At 43.6% G+C, this 21,657-nt stretch overlaps 1 protein-coding gene across 5 annotated transcripts in view; it reads right to left on the minus strand.

Annotated features, from left to right (window-relative positions):
- The window catches only part of Abcc9 (ATP binding cassette subfamily C member 9), a 117,575-nt gene extending 97,389 nt beyond the window's left edge, over positions 1-20,186 (minus strand). For 4 of the 5 annotated variants that reach the window (XM_036182183.1, XM_036182182.1, XM_036182184.1 and 1 more), the window contains exons 1-6: positions 20,040-20,186; positions 19,679-19,785; positions 16,041-16,201; positions 12,773-12,914; positions 8,820-8,941; positions 1,660-1,826 (exon numbers count right to left, since the gene is read on the minus strand). In XM_036182183.1, coding sequence (XP_036038076.1) covers positions 1,660-1,826; positions 8,820-8,941; positions 12,773-12,914; positions 16,041-16,182 — 573 coding nt within the window. In that variant the 5' untranslated portion in view covers positions 16,183-16,201; positions 19,679-19,785; positions 20,040-20,186. Of the gene's footprint in view, positions 1-1,659; positions 1,827-8,819; positions 8,942-12,772; positions 12,915-16,040; positions 16,202-19,678; positions 19,786-19,955; positions 19,988-20,039 lie in introns of those variants that run through there. The other variant, XM_036182181.1, reaches the window with a different exon arrangement.
- Positions 20,187-21,657: the final 1,471 nt, after the last annotated feature.

A 21,657-nucleotide genomic window follows, 5' to 3' on the forward strand; every position in this document is an offset into this window, starting at 1 on the left:
CATCAGGGAAATGAGAAGAGTAGATAAAATTATCTTCTCTACAATGATCAACTTCAAGATTCATATCTTGATAAACCCAGACATGCCTTGGGCCAATCACAGATGAAGAAATCCATCACTACCTTAAGAGCATAAATAGAGTCCAGGTTCACACAGATTCTGAGATATTAATGGTGTGGTGGTTTGAATGAGGAACACACACACACACACACACACACACACACACACACACACACGCACAGGTTCTAGAGGTAAATGCTTGGTCCTCAGATGGTAGAACTGCTTGGGGAGGATTATGAGATTTGGCCTTGTTGGAGGTGATGTGTCACTGAGGTGAGTTTTCAGATTTCTAAAGACTAGTGACATTCCCTGTCCATCTATCCTCTCTCTACCATTTCTCTAATCTCTATCATCTGTCTCATGCTTGTGGATCAAGATATTAGCTCTCTCCTACTGCTCCAGTGCCTGCCTGCCTGCCTGACTGTCTGCCTGCCTGCCTGCCTGCCTGACTAACTGACTGTCTGCCTGACTAACTGACTGTCTGCCTGCCTGCCTGCCTGCCAGCCTGCCTGCCTGACTGTCTGCCTGCCTGCCTGCCTGCTTGCCTGCCTGCCTGCCTGCCTGCCTGCCTGCCTGCCTGCCTGCCTAACTGACTGTCTGCCTGCCTGCCTGCCTGCCTGCCTGCCTGCCTGCCTGCCTGCCTGCCTGCCTGACTGTCTGCCTGCCTGCCTGCCTGCCTGCCTGCCTGCCTAACTGACTGTCTGCCTGCCTGCTTGCCTGCCAGCCAGCCTGCCAGCCTGCCTGCCTGACTGTCTGCCTGCCTGCCTGCCTGCTTGCCTGCCTGACTGCCTGCCAGCCTGCCTGCCTGCCTGCCTGCCAGCCTGCCTGCCTGCCTGCCTGCCTGCCTAACTGACTGCCTGCCTGCCTGCCTGCCTGACTGTCTGCCTGCCTGCCAGCCTGCCTGCCTGCCTGCCTAACTGACTGTCTGCCTGCCTGCTTGCCTGCCAGCCAGCCTGCCTGCCTGCCTGCCTGCCTGCCTAACTGACTGTCTGCCTGCCTGCCTGCCTGCCAGCCTGCCTGCCTGCCTGCCTGCCTAACTGACTGTCTGCCTGCCTGCCTGCCTGCCTAACTGACTGTCTGCCTGCCTGCCTAACTGACTATCTGCCTGCCTGCCAGCCTGCCTGCCTGACTAACTGACTGACTATCTGCCTGACTAACTGTCTGCCTGACTGTCTGCCTGCCTGCCTGACTGTCTGCCAGCCTGCCTGACTGTCTGACTAACTGACTGTCTGCCTGACTAACTGACTGTCTGCCTGCCTGACTGACTGTCTGTCTGACTGACTGACTGACTGACTGACTGACTGTCGGCCTGTCTGACATGACTCTAGCCATGATGGACTCTAACCCTGGGAAACCATTATAAGCCCCAGTAAACCCTTTCTTCTTTAAATTGCCTTGGTCACAGTGTTTCATCAGAGCAATAGAAAAGTAACTAAGACAAATGACCCATAATTCAGTGGCTATTTTAACTTCATGTTTACACACAGATCACCTGTCCTTTTCCCCCTCTTCTTAAACACGGCTTGTTCCTGGCTGGCTGTAATCTCTAATGCTGAGGTCTCGAGTGTCAGTCATTACAAAAATGCAATTGGTACTCACTCTGACCCGGATGACATTGATCTCCACAGCCATCAGCAGCCCATTCAAGATTACCATCACGCCTGTGATGCAGAAGCGCAGATCTGACACTCCCCACCCCAACTGCCAGTATTTGACCAACTTTATTGTCTTTGTAATAAAAGCCATCACCCAATACAGGAATAAAGCTGCAGAAAGAGAAGGGGGAAATGCAAAGCTTCACTAACATTTCAACATAAACACAAACACATTTTGAGTATTTCATTTGCAAATAATTTCTTCAGTGAGAAACAATGTTTGTGTTTAAGTGTGTGTCATGATTTTTAAATTGAAAGTATGATACAGGATGAGAAACAGGGGTTACGTTTCAGTCTTCTGCATGAGAACATCCAGTTTCCCACAGCTCCAGTTACTGAAGAGACTGCCTCTCTTCCAATGTATGTTTTTGTGCCTTTGTGCAGAATCATTTGGCTGTAAGTGAACAGCACTGTTTCTTACTTTGATATCACTTTCCAGGTCTGTCTGTCTTGACACCAATGCCATGCTGTTTTGATCACTACAGCTTGGTGCCATCTTTTGAAGTCCTGTGATGTCCCCTACCTTGCTTTTAGTCAGACATGGGGACAATGACATTAGGGTTTTGATGGTGCTTGGGGGTATTCATTAAACCTATGAATTGTTTTAGAGCATGTCAACATTTTGATCATATTAGTTCTTCTGATCCATGAAGGTATGAAAATATGCTAGAAATATTGATTGCTTCCATTCTAACCATGTGTGATATGTACGAAGCTGTAAGGAGACCTAAGAATAATCTCTTTTCTCAGAGTTGTTATGATTCTGTGGGTCTCTGAAGTGGTTTGTCCATAATCTTGTTTCTTAAGATCTTCAGTTATGTGAAGAATTAACAAGTTAGTATCTGTGTAATTTATTGGTTAGGTAGGTACATTGTAGTGCTCAGTGTATGTGGATCACTGGTTGCATGGAATTGTCATGGAATTTATACAGCTGTGGAGTGGAGCTTCTGCTGTACAGCTAACCTTCAAGGAGGAAACGATTCTTCTCAAACAAGTCATTTTAAACAGTACTACCATCTGCAGGACACAGAGAAGAGCAAGGGGCGTAAACACCAGCCTGGTCCTTGACTAGCTGAATAAGAAGGATGGATGCTTCGTTTCTCACTACCACAGCCAGCACCATGCCACAGCCAGCCCCGTGCCACAGCCACCACCGTGCCACAGCCACCACCGTGCCACAGCCACCACCGTGCCACAGCCACCACCATGCCACAGCCACCACCGTGCCACAGCCACCACTGTGCCACAGCCACCACTGTGCCACAGCAGGCCCCGTGACACAGCCACCACCATGCCATAGCCGGCCCCATGCCACATCTGGCACCGTGCCACAGTCGGCACCATTCACACTGGCCCTGTGCCACAGCAGGCCCCATGCCACAGCCACCACCATGCCAGAGCCACCACCATGCCACAGCCACCACCGTGCCACAGCTACCACCGTGCCACAGCCACCACCGTGCCACAGCAGGCCCTGTGCCACAGCCACCACCGTGCCACAGCAGGCCCCGTGCCAGAGCCACCACTGTGCCACAGCCACCACCGTGCCACAGCTGGCCCTGTACCATAGCCAGCACTGTGCCACAGCCACCACCATGCCACAGCAGGCCCCGTGCCACAGTCACACTGGCCCCGTGCCACAGCCAGCCCCATACCATGAAGGTGAGTTAGAAGCAAAGAGATACTGACACCTCTGTGGACATGAATGTAGTCTACTCTGTACTTGGGTCATTACGAGTGAATACAGGATAAAAAATAACCTAAAACACACCAGACAATCCAGTTTGGGCAACACTTAGCAGAGCCAGAATGCTTAAGAGTGCTCACCCCTTCCTCACTGAAGCAGAGCTGAACGTTGGCATCATAACTCAACATATATCAGGGGTTTTTAAGCTTAAGATATGGAAATAAGGATAAATTTAAGGAAAATTAACAGACTAAATAATCCATTGTCTAAAGAGATCCACCCTAAAAACAGGTTGAAAATAAGTGATATTACAAAAAAGATGTAACTTGAAACCAGGAAACAAGATCCTGGAGAAGCCATGTTAATTTTAAGCCAAGTGGACTTCAGGATGGAATATTAGCTGGAAGGAAAAATATTTTAATAATCTAATAAAAATAAAAGGGTCTGTTTTTGTTTGGTTGTTTTATTGTTGGTGGTTTTTGAGATGGGGTTTCTCTATGTAACACCCCTAGCTATCCTGGAACTCGCTCTGTAGACCAGGCTGGCCTTAAACTCACAGATATCTGTCCGCCTCTGCCTCCCAAGTACTGGGATTAAAAGTGTGTGGCACCACACCTGACCTTTAAAGGGCCTATTTTTCAACAATCAAGTTATGAAAACTTGAAGATCTAGACACTATCGAACATTTGTATTATGTGATGCTTGTGGAAGTACTCGGTATTTGGCATTATAAAATCCACTCACCTCCTTCACATTAACTGACCGTGGAGCTGGCAATTAGGAAGCCAGGAATAATAAAATTAAAATAGGGATGAGATATATATATATAACTCAGCAGTCAAAGCAGCCAGTGTGAGGACTAGGGTTCAGATCCCCAGAACCACATGAGTGCTGAGTGGTCTCAGTGACCTACCTGTAATTCCAACAGCCAGGAGGCAGAGACAGGGGACCCCTGGAGCAAGCTGGCTAGCTAGAGCAGCTGTATGGGTGAACTCTTGGTTAATATGAAAGACCCTACCTCAATGAATTAGGTAAAAGAGAAATGAGGATGATTCCTGACATCCACCTGAGGCAACCACACATGTGCACACTTACACATTTGCCCCTCTATACTCATGTGTCCACACACATATGAACATGCATACATGTATGTACACCATATAAACATGCATATGAAAAAGGAAGGAAACAGAACAACAGGAATCAGACTAAGTACGATTGTATTTGTTTCACAATGTAATTAAGTTTTAAAAATACAACTAGGGATGATGATGCATGCCTACAATCCCAGGCCTCGGGATATTCTTCCAATACAAAAGTACCAGAAGTTTGAGGTCAACCTGAACTACATATTGAGACCCTGTCTCAAACACAAGGGGGAAAATGTCAAGGACAAAGCTGGAGATGACTCAGCAGCTAAGAGCACTGGCTATTCTTGCAGAGGACCCAGGTTCAATTCCTAGAACCTTCAAGGTAGCTCACAGCCATCTATAATTCCAGTTCCAGGGACTCCAATATCCTCTCAGGTGCACACATGATACAGAGATACATGTGTCAGCCAAATGGCATACACATAAAATGAAAACAATATCAAAATTTAAAAACAAAAGTGTTACTTTTTTTAAAGTCAAGAATGCCTGTCATCTCTGCTTACTGCTTAGCGGGTGACAGAAACCTGAGAGCTTAGAGAGGCCCACACCTCGTCCTCTCAGTTTTCACGTGCCATCTGGATTCTCTCAACAAGCAGCAAGTCAAGTGATGACAGGGACTACAGTGTCAGCAGCGGACCAGCTGACTTTGAACTTCTGTCCTTGCCATGCTTGGCGGGATCCGCCTTGACCTCAGGAGAATATGTCCCAGACTAGGAACACCAAGCACATAGACACCACGATCACCTCTACGTCTTACTGTCTCCAGATGCTTAGAACTAGAACCAAGCATATTTAATAACCCATGTGAAAGAATAGTTCCTGTACACACTAGAAAATATTCTAACTGAATGACAATAAAAATTCTACTTCATGTAAACATTTAGAAAACTAAACTTAGAGAAAAGATGACCACTTTAGATATTCACTTTGGACAGGCCCCAAACCAATGCTTCCACCTTGAAAGTTATAGGAAGGAAGGAAGGCTGCAGGCTGTGAGTGGAGAAGCACACAACACAAAATGAACAGCTGAAGAAATGGGCGCACGCAGGAGCTTCAACGAGGCTGGTTTACAGGATCCCAGCCGACTGGTCATTCCTTAGCCAGGTTAGACAAAATGGAAAATGAAACAGGCAGCATGCGGAATGGAGGCGGCAACGTCTCTAGTCTACGTCTTTGAGGACAACAGCCAGGAACAGCTCCATGATATCCTCTCTAGAAACTTAGACCAAAGGGAACTGCTTAGAACCAATGGCTGTGTGTGTGAAATGAGAACCTGGCCTGCTAATAACCTCTTATACACAGTTGATTTCAAATGGATCCTGGTTCTGAAAATGAAAATTGAAACTGCAAACCTATCAGATAAAGCATGAGATGATTAAGGTTTAAGACACAGAAGGCAATAACAATACAGAAACATTAAATAAACTACACTATCAAATTGCTGTTTAACAGGAGACCCAGTTAAAGATGTGAGTTTAAATGTTCCACACCTGGAGGAAATGTTCTGAGGATGTCATGGTATTACATGAAGCGCACTTCTATAACTCAAGGACAAATTGCAATTTACTGAAAAGAGGACAAAACATAACCACAGCCACTTTAAAATGATACCAAGGATAACAATTTGATACTTTACAAAGATACCAGCCAAGAAGTCCATCAAATGGCCCTGTGCCAGGAGCCAAGGAAGATGCACCTTAAAAGAATGGTGAGTTACCTGTGTACACGCACCAGTATGGCTACATGAGGTGAACAAGCTCACTAAGGCTGCATCCACATGAACTGAAGATGTCACATATTGTTAATGAAAATAAAAAATTATTCGACTACCTTGGGGCAACATCTGTTGGTTTCTTACTCATATAAATATATACATACATATACCTCTGCCTGCCCTCTGGCCCAGCAATCCCTCACTGAGGTTTTCACCCTAAAGAAATAAACTCATGTATTCACAAAACCCTTCACATAGTCCTTTACTTTTATGATAGCCCAACTCTATACAGAGTCTAGGTATGTGTCAATACCACAGGAGAAAGATACATTTGTACAGAGGAATATTATTCAACAGTTGATTCTAAGGCCAAACACTGATCTAACTCCACTGTGAATGGGTCTCACAGAATCATGCTGAGAGAAAGCTGCCTAAATTAAAAGAGTTTAGATTATTCCATCTGTGTGAAACTGGAGGACAAGCCAGGCTCCACACAGTGGAGGAAATCAGAATAGAATTTTCTCTGTGCAGATGGAAGGGAAGGGAGGGCTGTCTAAGAGGAAAAGAGAATGTATGTGTGGTTGAGGGCAGTGCTGTGGTGGGGTACAAGTCAAGGTTGTGTGTGTGTGTGTGTGTGTGTGTGTGTGTGTGTGTGTGTGTGTAAAGAATAGGAAAATAAAGATTTGTACTAAAACGAACAGAATAAAACTGAAATTGAAGAATTTCAGGTAGTAGGTAAATGAGTATTTGTATAATTCTTTCAATTTTCTGCAGGTTTGGAAGTTTTCAGCATAAATTTATAATTAGAACAAAATTACAAGTTTATGATTTAAAATAAGTGTGTTTTTTTTTTCTGGGAACAAATCTGTCTCTCTTTTTGTTTGTTTTTGTTTGTTTGCTTTTCAAGACAGAGTTTCTCTATGTAGCTTTGTGCCTTTCCTGGAATTTTGTAGACTAGGCTGGCCTTGAACTCACAGAGATCCACCTGCCTCTTCCTCTCAATTGCTGGGATTAAAGACATGAGCCCCCACTGCCCGGCAAGTCTGTCTCTTAAAACAATGAGAAAGTAGCCCTGTCGTTTCATTGTATCAGTCCTTCATTTTAGAAGTAGTAATGTCCTATCTCCCACCTGCCTAGCAATTGTGCCCCAATTTTGATTTCAAGTGTGTGTGTGTGTGTGTGTGTGTGTGTGTGGTGGTGGTGGGTGGGTGTGTATTGCTAAATTATACATTTTCTTTTCATTTTCATCCTGTAACTTAATTATATGCTTTCAAATTTTTCTTTTTCGTTGCCAATTATTAATTTTCTACTCTTTAACACATTCATTTTCTGTGGTTACATCTGTCCACTGGTTCACTAGAAAGCCTTTGTGATCATTCAGGTAACAAACCTTAATTAGATTGCCTTTCTCTAGCCATGTGTAAGACAACACAGAATTAAGTAGTCAGTATTTTCTGTGTAACCATCTTGAGTGTCAACACCCTCTTGACAATAAAACACTACTTTGGGGTTTATCTCTTCTTATAATCTCCTGGTGAGTAACCAATGGTACTTTCCACATCAATCACATGAAATCTGTGGGCCTTGGGCAGTTCTAAGCTTTCATTCATACTACCACGCTAACAGGTTCACAGAACCCTCAAGTTCACCAGGGGGCCATGATCTGTGCATTCAACTCAGCTGTGTGTTCACAACAAAGTATGCAAGAAACAGAAACATGAGCCAAAGTTCTGAACATAACCTGCTGGAAAGAGTTGCATCATGCCAACATGATGCAAAAATGAAGTTTAGAACGTTTAACTTCCAATTTCTAGAGGTCAAAGGAACCAGAGAGGCTAACGAGACAGCCTTAACCCCAGTGCAGGAGAAAGGGGCTGAGCTTTGAGGAGCTGCTCCTCTAGACTGCATTCTTTTCAGCACACTACAATGCTCACTCTGTTGCCAGGAGACTTCTGAGGACTCTCCAAGTCTAGAGCAGAATGGTATTTATGGTTCAACAGAGGGTGGGAAAGGCCTTTGGAAGGCGTCTCAAGACTCCGAGGCAAAGGGAGAGAGCTAGATAAGATGACAACGCCAGGTGTTGGTGGCACATGCCTTTAATCCCAGCACTCGGGAGGCAGAGGCAGGTGGATCTCTGTGAGTTCAAGGCCAGCCTGGGCTACCAAGTAAGTTCCAAGAAAGGCACAAAGCTACACAGAGAAACCCTGTTTCGAAAAACCAAAAAAAAAAAAAAAAAGATGACATGTTCACTTAGCACTGTGTGCTAAGCTCTGACTGTTAGAGACAATCCTTGATATCACCAAGGCCAGCACATCCCTCTTCCTCTCCCACACACTACACACCACAGACGGCATTTATTGGAGGGAAAATGGAATTGTCACAGCTTAGGATACCGTGACAATGCCTAACCCACATTTACGGGAGACTCCATGAGAGTTCTTTCCCATGCTTCCCATTCTCAACTCCCCTCACTATTTATTATTTCTCATGTGAGGAAGAAAGAAAATGGTTCTTTGGGGGAGGATGGTCAGAAAACCTGTGATGATACCTACCTAACAGTAATTTGGGGAAATTTGATGTTTCAATATTATGATAATACACGATGGACGTTGTAGTGGCAACAAATCCCATCACGGCCGGCATGAAAAGGTGGAGATGCCTGGACTCCCGCCGCCTAGAGAGAGCAAGACCGTGTTGGTGTCCAAAGCAAAGAGTTCTTCAATGTGTTTGCAATCTTTGCATGAGAACTTACACAGCTATGTTTAAAAGCCAGACTGTCATAGTAGTTGCTTAGAAAACATATAAGCAAATACATCATACCTGTGTGACATAATTGGGCTGAAAGCATTTATCCTATCACAAAGCATGGATTAAATTCAATGAAACAATACCTTCAAGTGCTTACAACAAAACACACATCCCCACCATTCTATATGAGTGTATGTGTGTATGTGGATATATACAGTGATGTATAAATTATGTGCCAAGGCAGACATGAAGAAATAATTTAATAATCAAAGCAGTAAAGACAATGAGACAAAGGAGTGGCTGGCTCAAGTATAGGGGTAAAAAACATATTTGAGAAAGTCATTTTGGAAGTGTGATTGACAGTGGAGACTGAAATACAGACAAAATGCAGCTGGACATCATATCAAGCAAAATAAGAGGCATTTGTGAGCCCTACGATGCTTTATAGATGCATAACACCATTTACTCATATGCATTTATATGTCGTGGAACCAAAAGAGAGGTTAGGGGAAGGGAGGGGTGAGTGGAAGGAGAAAGGAGCAGAGAGACCATAGGGAAGACATGGAGAGAGGAATAAGATCAGAGTACATGATGCATTTGGAGAAATTGTCTACATGAAACCCAGTATTGAAGACGAAGAATATATGCCAATAAAAATAAAATCAAACAAAATCAATGCCCCAGTCAGGAAAGTAGTAAACAGGGCACAGAGTGTGGAGATACACCGAAGCTTGAAACCACGTAATATTTTTAAAATTCTAAATAGTTTAATGCTGAACCAGAAAGCTTAGGACAGGTTATATCCCAAAAGGCTTTGCACACCATGTAATGGGTAGGAATCTCTCTGAAGAAAACTGGAAGAGCTTAATAGTTAGTGCTTGGTCACATTTGTATTTTAGACAGATTTATTCTGTACTATAGGGATGATGGTATTGGTAAGTGTTCTGGGGGTTCTGGGGGAGGGAAGAAGCACAGGGAGAGGCCACTAGGAAATGATTGATAACAGGCAGCAACACAGTGAAGGTCTCAGTCAAATCCTCACAGCAGTGACATGAAGGAAACAGGGCATTTGGAAAAGGTCAGTTGCAAGATTGGGCAAGAGTGGACCAGTGTGAATTGTGAAGGCAATGGCCACAGAGTCAGACTACAGTGGACCAGTGTGAATTGTGAAGGCAATGGCCATAGAGTCAGACTACAGTGGACCAGTGTGAATTGTGAAGGCAATGGCCATAGAGTCAGACTACAGTGGACCAGTGTGAATTGTGAAGGCCCTGACAACAGAGTTAAATGACAGTTCCCCTCCTGGGCAGACAGTTGTGTGACTGAAGTGTTATAAGGACAGAAGAGAAAGGGAGCAAGCTCTAGGAGGATACACAGATCATGAAGGGACCTAGTGATGGACAACGGACTTGTTGAACATTACGCAAAACTCAGCACCAGTTCCCTGCACTGAAAGTGAGTCTGAGGAGATGGATAAGGCTTGCTGTGCAAGTGTGAGGACTGAAGTTGAGGTCCCCAGAACCAAAGTTGAGGTCCCCAGAACCCAGGTGAGCATGGCATGGTGGCCCTCCTGTAATCCCAGAAGCCAGCTGATTAGTCATTCTAACAAGCTCAGAGTTCAGTAGGAGTCCTTGCCTTAATACAAATGATGACAAATGGTGGAGGAAGAAACCTGGTATCAACTTCAGGCCCACACATACATGCACTGGCACACACGTGAGCTTCCACACATATGCTAATACAAATTCACACACATACACATACCACACACACACAAAGGACAGAAAGAAAGAATATCAGCAATGAAAATATAATAATATGGCCATGGCTGTATGGTGCATGTTCATTGGGCCTCTTGCAGAAGGTCAGAGAGAAGGGTAGGTCAGAGAGAAGAAGGAGGCAAACTTAATGTTTAAGAAGTCATGGCAAGACCGCATTTTAAGAAGCCTGGATAAAAAGGAGGGAGAAGTCTACAGGTAAAAATGGGAGACAGTGCACAAGAACAGGGTTATATTGGTTCCACCTGCCTGTTTGGTTTTAAGACCAACTCCTGATACTATCACCATTACAAACACGTTTCCACCATTCCCACAGGGCACTCATTATTCATTCCGCCTACTTTCCATCTCTCATGCCAAACATCAGCCATGAAGCTGGAAAAGAAGAGTACTCCCTGATAACACATCAAGGTTCTAAGAAATATTGGGCTGGTCTCTGTCCATATATGTGCATAGAAACATACAATGTCAAACTACATGGTTCAGAGGCAAAAGAAAGTATTAAAGACAGCATTGGTTGTGTTTGTACAAACATACCAAAGAGTTCTAAAAAGTTGTCAATAAGTCAATAGCAAAATAAACCTCCAATTGCTTTAAATAAGGACACATATTAGAATCTCTGATTTCCCCCTTTCATCGGAAATTCAGACAAGTGCACATCTGCAAGGAGCCGCCATGAAGCATTACAGGAGAGCTGTTTCCATGATGGAAGTTTCGGCCCTTGCTAACAGGAAAGCAAGGAAGGTGCAAAGGAGGTCCTAGGAAAGGAGAGGAAAGTAGTTTCTTTTTAAAAGAAAAGAAGTTTCTTTTTAAAAACTTGAAAGGCTTCTCATATTTTTTAGACAGGGTCTCACTGTACAGCCCCAGCTAACCTGGAACTCACTATGTACCTCGGTCAGAGATTGGCCTGCCTCTGCTTCTCTAGTACTGGGATTAAAGATGTGTGCCACCATGCATGGCTCAAAAGCAATGTTTGAATGAAAGGTATACCAATTTCTATTGCTTGAGTTTATTCTGTTACTATGTGAGAAAAATATTTTTCACCAACTATATTTACATTTATAAGTAAAGTTCATTGTATTTAATTTCCTAATAAAACATACTTTTATAAGAAGGACAAAATTCATGCAAATTCTGGTATTAAATTTTTCCCATCCTTTACTTCAATCTCTTTGTCTTGATGGCTCTTAGCTTCCCTTAATGTCTACCTTGTCTATTTCTGTTCCTTTACAAAATAAATGAGAGCACCTGAGAGTTGATACTATGTTAAAATATAAATACATAGATATTAGAGCTATATATTCAATTACTATCAAGACATAGAGATACAGATATTTCATATAATTATAGATGATATGTATATACCTATTTTTAAGGATAAAGTACACATCAAAATCTTTCAGAGGACAGAACTTTCTGGATAAGAGAACAAAGAAATATGAAAGCACATGACTGAAAACTGGTCACAAAGATCTGAAATTATCCATCAGAGCAATTGTGTAGCTAGACAACAATAAAAGTAAAACACAGAGGGATCAGGGAGAAAGTTCAGCAGGTAAAGTGTTTACTGTAAAAGTGTGGACCTGAGTTTGGAACCGTGTAAAACGGTTGGTAGCATGCATCTGCAACCCCAGTGATCCTAAGGAGCGATGTGAATCAGAGATAGCTCATGGGCCATCTAGCCTGGCATGGCCAATGGCAATGGAATCATATGTCAAACAGGCAGAGAGTGAGGACCAACACCTGAAGTTGTCCTCTGACCTTCCACATGTACACTCCATTCACACATGTGAACATGATATATACACACACAAAACAAAAACAAACCCCATGTGGTTATCCTGTATGGTGGGTGGCAGTTATTATGACTAATAAGTCATGATCTGATTCCCTTCCCCAACTAAGCCTGGCAGTGTGCTTTGACTACATCCATGTGCCTGCTCACATACAGTAAGATATGGACAAGTTGGGTCACTTACGAGTCTGAAACAATGCCTTCTGCTATTTCACACACGTGGACAAAGAGGAGTGCAAATGTCAGAATCCACCTCAGATTATGTCCAGGGAAATGAAGCCATGTGTTGTGATGAATTTGCACTTTTGAGCTTTGGCTCCCCCATCCTGAGAGAGAAGGGGGGGGGGGGCAAAAACGTGATTAACAAAAGGGTTACAATAACCAGGAGTATAATTTACATTATTGAATGCCACCTGCTTTGGGGAAATTCCTGAACCCTTAGTGCCTCACAGCAATGGAAACTCTGGTCTATTTTCATCATGTTAAAAACAACTATTTAAGTTAGATTTACAACATCGTGGAGGCTCACACATGAACACATGTTACATTTTTCAGAAATGACTCTCTGCCTCTGAGAACAGCATGATCATAACTGATGCACTTACAACTTCTGATTCACCCAACAAGACAAATGAATAATTACAATATCAAAAGAAAATCAGCATTTGTAGTATTTTAACACATGAGACCTTCAGGGGACTAACAAAAAACCACATATTTGGTGGTACAATAGGGGACCCATTTGCTGAGTCAGTTCTGAATCACATGCATATTTGTGTGTATGTGTCCACATGAGTGGGAGTGTGAGCACATGCGTGTCATGATGTACCAATGGAAGTCCTCACCTTCCACTTTGTTTGAGACAAGGTCTCTTATTGGTCATGATTGACCTGTGAGCTTCTCGACATAGGAGTGGCTGGATTATAGATATGTAATAGAGCATCTTTTTTTATGTGGGTTCTGGGGATTCAAACTCAGGACCTCATGCTTGCACAGTAATGCTGCCTCCCTGGCCCTGAATCATACACTCATCATCATATGAGAAAAATCAGCATCTGTAGCTTGGGCCAGCACTGATCAACAAGCATACTATGCTTTTCTCAAAGAAAGCTGCAATTGGGGCCTGTAGAAATGGTTCAGCAGTTAAGAGTGCAGTGCATACTGATGTTGCAGAGGACCAGAGTTTGGTTCCCAGCACCCCAGACAGGTAGCTCACAAGTGCCTGTAACACTAGCTCCAGCAGCTCTTCTGGTCACCACGGGCATCTGTATACACGTAAGTCTACATGCATATACACACACTTTAAAATAAAATAAAAATATTCAGCCATTCACACAGTCCTTTGGAAGGATTGAGAACACCACTGGTTCACCCTCAACTCACAACAGAAGAAACAAACAGCAATTACTTCTTGGTCAAATTTTAAGGTTTCTCTCCCCAAACTGTAGGTAGAGAGAGTATCATCACTGAATTTATGGTACACTAGAAGAGAATCCAACTCCCATTTTTTCCCTCCTCTTTCTTTTTAGATTTTGACTACAGAAATAAGCAATGGACTTCAAAAATGAATGAGGATTTGTGCTAGAAATATTGCAAGAAAGAAGTTCTGCGTAGACAAGGAACCGCAGCAGTGTCTCTGTAAAGAAAACCCACTCACGTCTTAGTGCTCCTAATGTAATTCCCAAGTAGAAAACAAGCTTTACTTACACACTCTCCTGTGGTTTATACTTTCACATCCAGGAGGCAAGCTCTGTCTCTCCCTGTGATGATATGATTTCCCTAGGATGTGGTATACTTCTTTCATACCGATCTAGCTAAGTGGCCAGTGTCATAAATGAACATTCCATAAGTCCTTCTATTCAAACACCCTAGTAGCTGGGATCTGTGATGACATTAGAGGGGGTATCACAGGCTAACTGTATGTCAGGATATGAATTATTAACTATAGACCTGCATTAAAATAGTAATGCTTTTAGATAGTGCTACATAAAGAGTGAGCAGTGTTTCTACCCTCTGGTCCTAGAATATTCAGTGTCCATACATTGACTTAACATAATTACCAATGTGCCTGTCTGTATACCAGCTGACAAATGATCTCTGTCGGAATGTTAACCCATGATACCTATGTAAGTTTGCTCCTCTGTTGCTGTGATAAACACTATGACCAAAAGCAGCCTGGGGGATAAAGGGCTTACTTCAGCTTATAAGTTAGAGTCCATCATAATGGGAAGCCTAAACAGAAACTCAAGGTAGGATCTTGAAGCAGAAGCCTTGGAGGAATGCCATTCACTGGTTTGGTGCCCTGGCCTGCTCAGCTACCTTTCTTATACAACCCAAGCCCATCTGTCTAGGGATGGCTCTGACTGTCTTGACTTCCCTACAATGATGAATTCCAACCTAGAATTGTTAACCAAATAAGCTTTTTCTCCCTTGCTTTTGTCAAGATGCTTAGTCTTATATTAATCTTAATATTTTATATATAAAAATGGTTTAATGTTTTGTGAGTTAAAGGATCTATTTTTTCCCATTGTGGCTGTGATGCCTGAAACCTCCACATCACTTAGGAGACTAAGGCATGAAGATTGCACGATCCAGGTCAGACTGGCTGCATATCCAGTTCCACGTGTCTGAGCTGTGTAACAGAAACTTTTCTCAAAGAAAATAAAAACAAAACAATATAGTGAAATGAACTCTTTTGGTCGTTCACAGGAAGTTCCAAAAATTATATATAATTGCCCTAAACAATTGATTGTGTGCATGTATAGGGGTTAAATAAAGTATATTTACACGCTTTTTTGTTTGTTTCCTGAGTCAGTATCACTATATAGCCCATCCTGGTCTAGAACTCATGACAATCCTCCTACCTTAGCCTCCCATGTGCTGGAATTACAGGTCTTAACTACCACATCCAGCTAACCTTCCAAGTGGTTTTCATTAAGAATTATTTCTCCTTAAGACACAACCTACCAGTCTCCTTCTTTCAAGACCTAATGTGTCAATCTGAAATCCTCCCCTCCTGTCCCCCAGGAGTCAGCTGTTCTGGCGGGTGAATGCTCAGGGTGATTTGCCCTTGATTTTGCAAAGGGACTGACAAGATAGAGCTGTCACGGTTCATCTGCTCCTGTGGTCTGCACAGGAGGTAAGAGCTCTCTCTTGCCCAGTTTCTATCCTGTCCCACAGCATGAAGCAAGCAGTCCACAAACACTTCAGTTCCGTCTCACAGAATTATCTTCTTGCTCCTTTAAAAAGAGCTGCAGCACAGCTGGCACGTACCTGTGGAATATTCTAAAGCGAGTGCATACAATTGAAACACACAGAACAGCATCACATGATCCTCACAAATTCACACATCTGCATTCGAGGTGGAAAATTTAACACAGCATTACCCAGAACCCAGCCACCAGTGAGGCAGAAATGTGAGGTGCTGTAACACAGGACATCTGATGACTCACCAATGAACAATATTGGGAAGGTGATAAATAATAGGAAGACATGAGGGACCAGGTTGAGTGCATCCACAAAACAGGGGTTTTGGAGAACACCATAATAGATGTCATATGAGGAGATGTTGTTCCCACAAAAAGAGAGACTCATTTCTTCTTATTTGATTAGCCTAAAATGGAGAAAAGATCATCTTAGCATTAAACTTTCTTTCCTGAAATGATAACTTTAAGTTAGAGAAATTCCTCAGGTTTCAGAGTCAGACATCTTCTTGGGCATGCGTGATCCAACGGCTTTATTATAGTCAGAGTTGTGGGGCTGTCACCAAACTAATTTTAGAAATAGTCATCATCCCCAAAGAAGCTTAGTATCTTTAATCTACCTGCTCCCAATTTCTCATCCTCCCTCCTTAAGGAAGAAGTAACATATTTTCTCTCCTTTCATTTTTTTATTTTTACACTTTGAGTGTGTGTGTGTGTGTGTGTGTGTGTGTGTGTGTTGCACACACGCGCTACAGTGGGCATGTGGGAGTCAGAGGACAACTTGACAGTGAGTTCTCTCCTTCTACCATCTGGGTTATATGTTCAAACTCAGGTCATTAGTCTTAGCAGCCAGTGGCTTTACCGCCGAGCCATCTCACCAGCCTTACGTACTTCCTCAACAGTGTTCTAAGCCACCAAGTTGAATAACTCTCTATGGTACAGGTTCTACCACATTTCATTCAACTTCTCATTGGTTGATAGACATTTGGTGTGTTTAGACTTCTGGCTATCATGAAAACACCACTAGGTATATTCATAAATTCCAGGCACTCTGCCCAAGTTGAGACAAAGGCTAGCTGCTGAGCTGGAGATCACTGTCCCAGTGCAATGAAAGTAGGTGCGGATGGGAAGGAGACACAGGGCTTCCTGACAGCCATCGCAAGGACTTCAGCTTCCACCCGTGTGAGTGTGAGCAGAGGATATGCTCTGGCTTTGATTTGAAACAGAAGAGCCTGCTCCTAAGTCCTTAGGACCCCAAGTATTCTTTCAGCACTCTGAAACCCTTTATATGGCACCTTCTATTTAAATAGCAACTACTTAGCTCTTGGTGCTGCCCAGGTGTTTTCTGAAGTCCTCAGAAGAAGCATGTAATGAAAGTGATATTGGGAGTGTTCTACAGCAGACTGTACTGAGCTTTGGATAGGTCCAGTTCTTTGTCAACCAGTAGACAAGCTGGGATCCACACCCACACGTCAGATTTATAACCTGTGCTTTTCCTCTCTGGCATTGAGCCCCCCACCCATTTTTCTACAAAACTAATCTCAACTATTCATCTTAAAACAAACAGCAGTTTAAGAGTGTAACCTCAGCAGACTTCCATATTTATGTTGGATTCTGAGTTAGGATATTAAAAATTAATGTTTTATTAACTAATAGTACCTTTCTTATTTTTCTTTTCATTGGTAATTTAGCAACAGACCTGATATTTTTCCTAAAAATAAGTCAAATAATGGGACACAGAGAATACTGACAATAGCAGATAAATTGTTGGGAAAATCAAATTTCCCTCAGAGGTTTTAATAATCATTACATGAATATGATATAAGTAACTAGTTGGAAAGCTTGTATGATTATAATCCAAATGTTTGTATATAATCCCTCACATGTATTATTTCTGATAAATCCTTCTGTGGATAAGTCACTGGTAGGGTCTCTAGTTGAGATCTTTAAAAAATTATATTTTAAAAACAAATTCAAAATTCAGCCATATATTTGGTAAATCATTACACACTATAAAAACTCACATGGGAGAAAGAATTGAAAATTTTCAAATAATGGCAAAATGGAAGCTAAACATTCACATACGTATATTAGTAGATGTATTTTGATACAGATAGAAAAACAATCTATAAATAATAGCTATCAATGAGATTTTTAAGACTATCTCCTTGTTTAGTGGAAATGGTAAAATGGAACTGAGTCATTGGTTTGTTTATCTGTTTGTTTTTGCAGTGCAGGAGACCAAACTCAGGCATTGAACATGCTGGGCACATGCTCTACCACTGGCCCACATGCTCCATCCCCAGCCTCCAGTTCACATTACACAGAAAGGTCTAGAAGATTGTATTCCCTCTGATATGATCCTTGAGCTTCGCCCTAGTTCTCACCCTCTCCACTTCTTACACAGGTCTCCATGTTTTCTTCTGACATCTCCTCTACTCACCCCCATCAACCATTAGATTCCTTCTCTGAGCCTGCTGTCCAGGAAGCAGGTACTACCAGCTACATTACAAACCAAGAGGAGGGAAAGAGGAAATTTATTGCAGATATATTCATTTCTGTGTCCATCAAAGACATCGAATCAGGATGCTGTGTGTGTGCATGTATGTGTTTGTGTGCGCACGCACTTGTGTGGTAGAACACCTGTGTGTGTTGTTCTAAGAATCCAGTTCAGAGCCTGATGATGCTAGACATTCACTCTACAAACCAAACTTCACAAAGCCTTCTAATAAATCCTTAAGTTTCCAAACAGTGTCTGGATTCCCTTCCAGAACTCAGACTATTGCGAGCATTTGAGGAAGGCCATACACTGATGCTCTTGAGGGCTAAACTATCATCCATTGCTAGTGTCCCTCTGGATCTGTTTAGACTCAGTTCTGCCCAGAAGGAGAACAAGGAGGCAGAAGATCAGAATGGGAAACAGAACACCTTTCTTCGCACACACGTAATTCTCTGAAAGACAGTCACGTGTTTATACTAGTGATCAGGGTTTCGGGATTGGAAGGAACAAACTTTAAAACAAAGATCAAAAGTAAACTTTGACTATGGGATGGCTTGCAGAGCAGAAAAGCAGGGGAGGGGATTTCTCCATGGCCTAACTCCTTGTTTCCTAGAGAGAGCAGCAACTTACATGCTTACTTAGCTCTGGATGTGCACTAGGCAAGGTTCCACAGCCCCTGGGATTTAGTTTAGTTTAGTTCACGACTCTAATAATTCATCTATCAACTCTGTTCTCCAGGAGAAGAACAAAGGCTAACTGATTCAATTCTAAAAGAATGCTAAAATATTAAAACGTATCAGGAACACCAGTTACTTTTGCCAGCCTCCTCCTTCCAGGGTAGACTATGAGTGAGTGAGAAGCAGCCACCTGGCTGCTCACCCGGCTGAAAATGTCCTTGTGACCCATTGAGAGTTCCAGCCAACCTCAGGCTCTAGAAGCATCTAAAAGCAAACATGGACAGGATAGCTTTCCTTCTTACACGTGAAACAATTCACCCCTGAGTTACTTGGCACTTAGTAAGCCCTTTGAAGCCTCCGAAGGCTTCACTGTTACCCATGACACTCTCAGGACATCCATCATTTACAAAAGCAAATACGGCAATCACTTCAGTGGAGACCTCACAAAAAGTCTAGCTAGCTGTCTGGCTGGTTCTGTACAGATCCAAGTAGGAAATTTCCCAGCAAAAATGACTACTGGCTTGATTGATTTCTTTGGTCTTAGTCTGTCCATTTACCCTTCAGGGACTGTGACGTTCTGTGACTCAAGAAAGCCAATGCTGGGACTCCCTCCACAGATAAAATTTCTTAGACACAGTAATCAACACTGAACAAAGCAGAAAATAAATAGATAAATAAATAAATAAATAAATAAATAAATAAATAAATACCTTGAGTTTGGCTCTTGTACTCGGTCCCCCTACCGGCCACTTGTTCTACCTTCCAAAAGCCTGCCTACAGTCTGAAGATGTAAATTTCAAACCAGTACACCGAACTCCTAAAGAGCAAAGAGTAACAAATTCAGTAGATAGAAAGCTGCTTCTTGAATAATAAAGGGAATGGCTAAGAAAGTCTATATATTTATCTGTAACACCTTCCCCTGCTTCCAGCTGGTCTAGGCTCCAGCCAGCAGGGTTGTGTAAGTCAAACTGGAAACTTGATCCCCACCTTCTCCTCTCCAGCCAGGGAGGGCCCTGTCCCCTGAATCTAGACACAGCGAATGCCTTTACTAGATCAAAATCAACAGCTTACAGCCAGTGACTCCTCAAAGTGGTTGGTGATCGCTCTGTAGCAAGCTGAGGAGCTCCCGCACTCCATGGGATGACAAGTTTTCTTCCCTGGTAGGCTCCCGGCGGGTGGATTATTTTTAGGGTGGTGGGAGGCCAGCTGCTGCTTCCTATCGCGTTTCTCCTCTGCGCTGCGCTGCGGGCTGGGGCGGACTCCGCCGCGCCCAGGCAGGAAACTGCAGGAGTCCTGAGCGCATCGCCTGAGGCCGGGACCCTCCCCACCCGGGACCCTCTCCACCCCGACCCTCCCCAGCCGGGACCATCCCCGCTAAGGACCCTCCACCACCCGTCCCCCAGCCACTTTCTGCTCCAGAGCTGCTCAGTTAGGAGCCAGCACAAGGGAGGTGTGCTAAGCCGCGGCTCCCAGACTCCACTAGAGAGTGGAACTCGCAAAAACTGACTCTTGGACCCTAAAAAGTAGGGTTGTCAGATATGAAAACACTTAAGGTACCAGCTCCGCGGGCAGCCTTTGCTTTTTGACCACCAAGAAACAGATTTGGAGTTTCCATCTGTTCCCGCAGAGGAACTGGGAACTGAAGGGTTCATTCCTGGCAGAAGAACCCGCCACCAGGCTAAGAGTGCATCTCACTTGGATGGGCAGGCGCAGGGCAGAATCCTCCCGTGACCTTGTCTGCTCTCTAGACCGGCTGATGGCCCTTGTCTGATCACCCCGAAGGCATGACTTTGATTCTGAGGTTCGGCACCAACAATGCTTTCTTGATTCTGTGCTTTCCCCAACTACAGATGTAATTAACTCTTGAAATAACATAACCTAGTAAAACAAGATCAATTGAAGGCAGGGTGTGGTGGCGCCCTTCTGAAATGCCAGAATTGGGGAGAAAGATTTGCAGGGAGTTCAAAGCCAGGGGCAGCTACACAGAGGGTTAGAGGCCAGTTACACACACACACACACACACACACACACACACACACACACACACACACGGTTTTGAAACACATATGTATGTGTATTGCTCCACAATTAACTTTCCCTTGGGAAGTGAGGGATTGAATTTTTAAACTTTTGCTTTTTTTTTTTTTTTTTTTTTGAGGGAGGCAGTCAAGGTTTCAAACCCTGGCTTGGACTCAAACTCTTAGTAATCCTCCTGACTCAGCTTCTGGATTGTTGGGATTACAGATGTGAGCCGCCATCACAATGGGTAATTTGTGACCCCACTACTCTTGAATACAAACCCTTGAGATTACCAGGGGCGGGTTTTGAGTCCTTTGCAGTAATCAGTGTTTTCCTTCTTGACTAGATAAATGAAAGTCAGAGTCAGCCTGGCGGGCTGGTGCCTGTGAGGTTCCTCATACTGTCCCCCAGAGGCCCTGGTCGCTGAGCTGAACTCAGAACCCCATGGCCTCCTGGCCTCCAGGAGCTGGTGCAGAAGCTGACCCCAGCAGAGCAGGCCCCAGGAGAGACGAGACAAAGCTGCTTTCTGGGAAGGTCCATGCAGCCTTGGCCAACTTCTGGAACCAGCATGTGTCACATCCAGGGAGGGGCCTGAAAGGCCAGAGAGAGTGGCACCTGGGAGGGTCCTGGGACTGGTCTTCCAGCCTTAGAATGGCACTCAACTGCACAC

The sequence above is a fragment of the Onychomys torridus genome, chromosome 3 (assembly GCF_903995425.1).
Source record: "Onychomys torridus chromosome 3, mOncTor1.1, whole genome shotgun sequence".
NCBI lineage: Eukaryota > Metazoa > Chordata > Mammalia > Rodentia > Cricetidae > Onychomys > Onychomys torridus.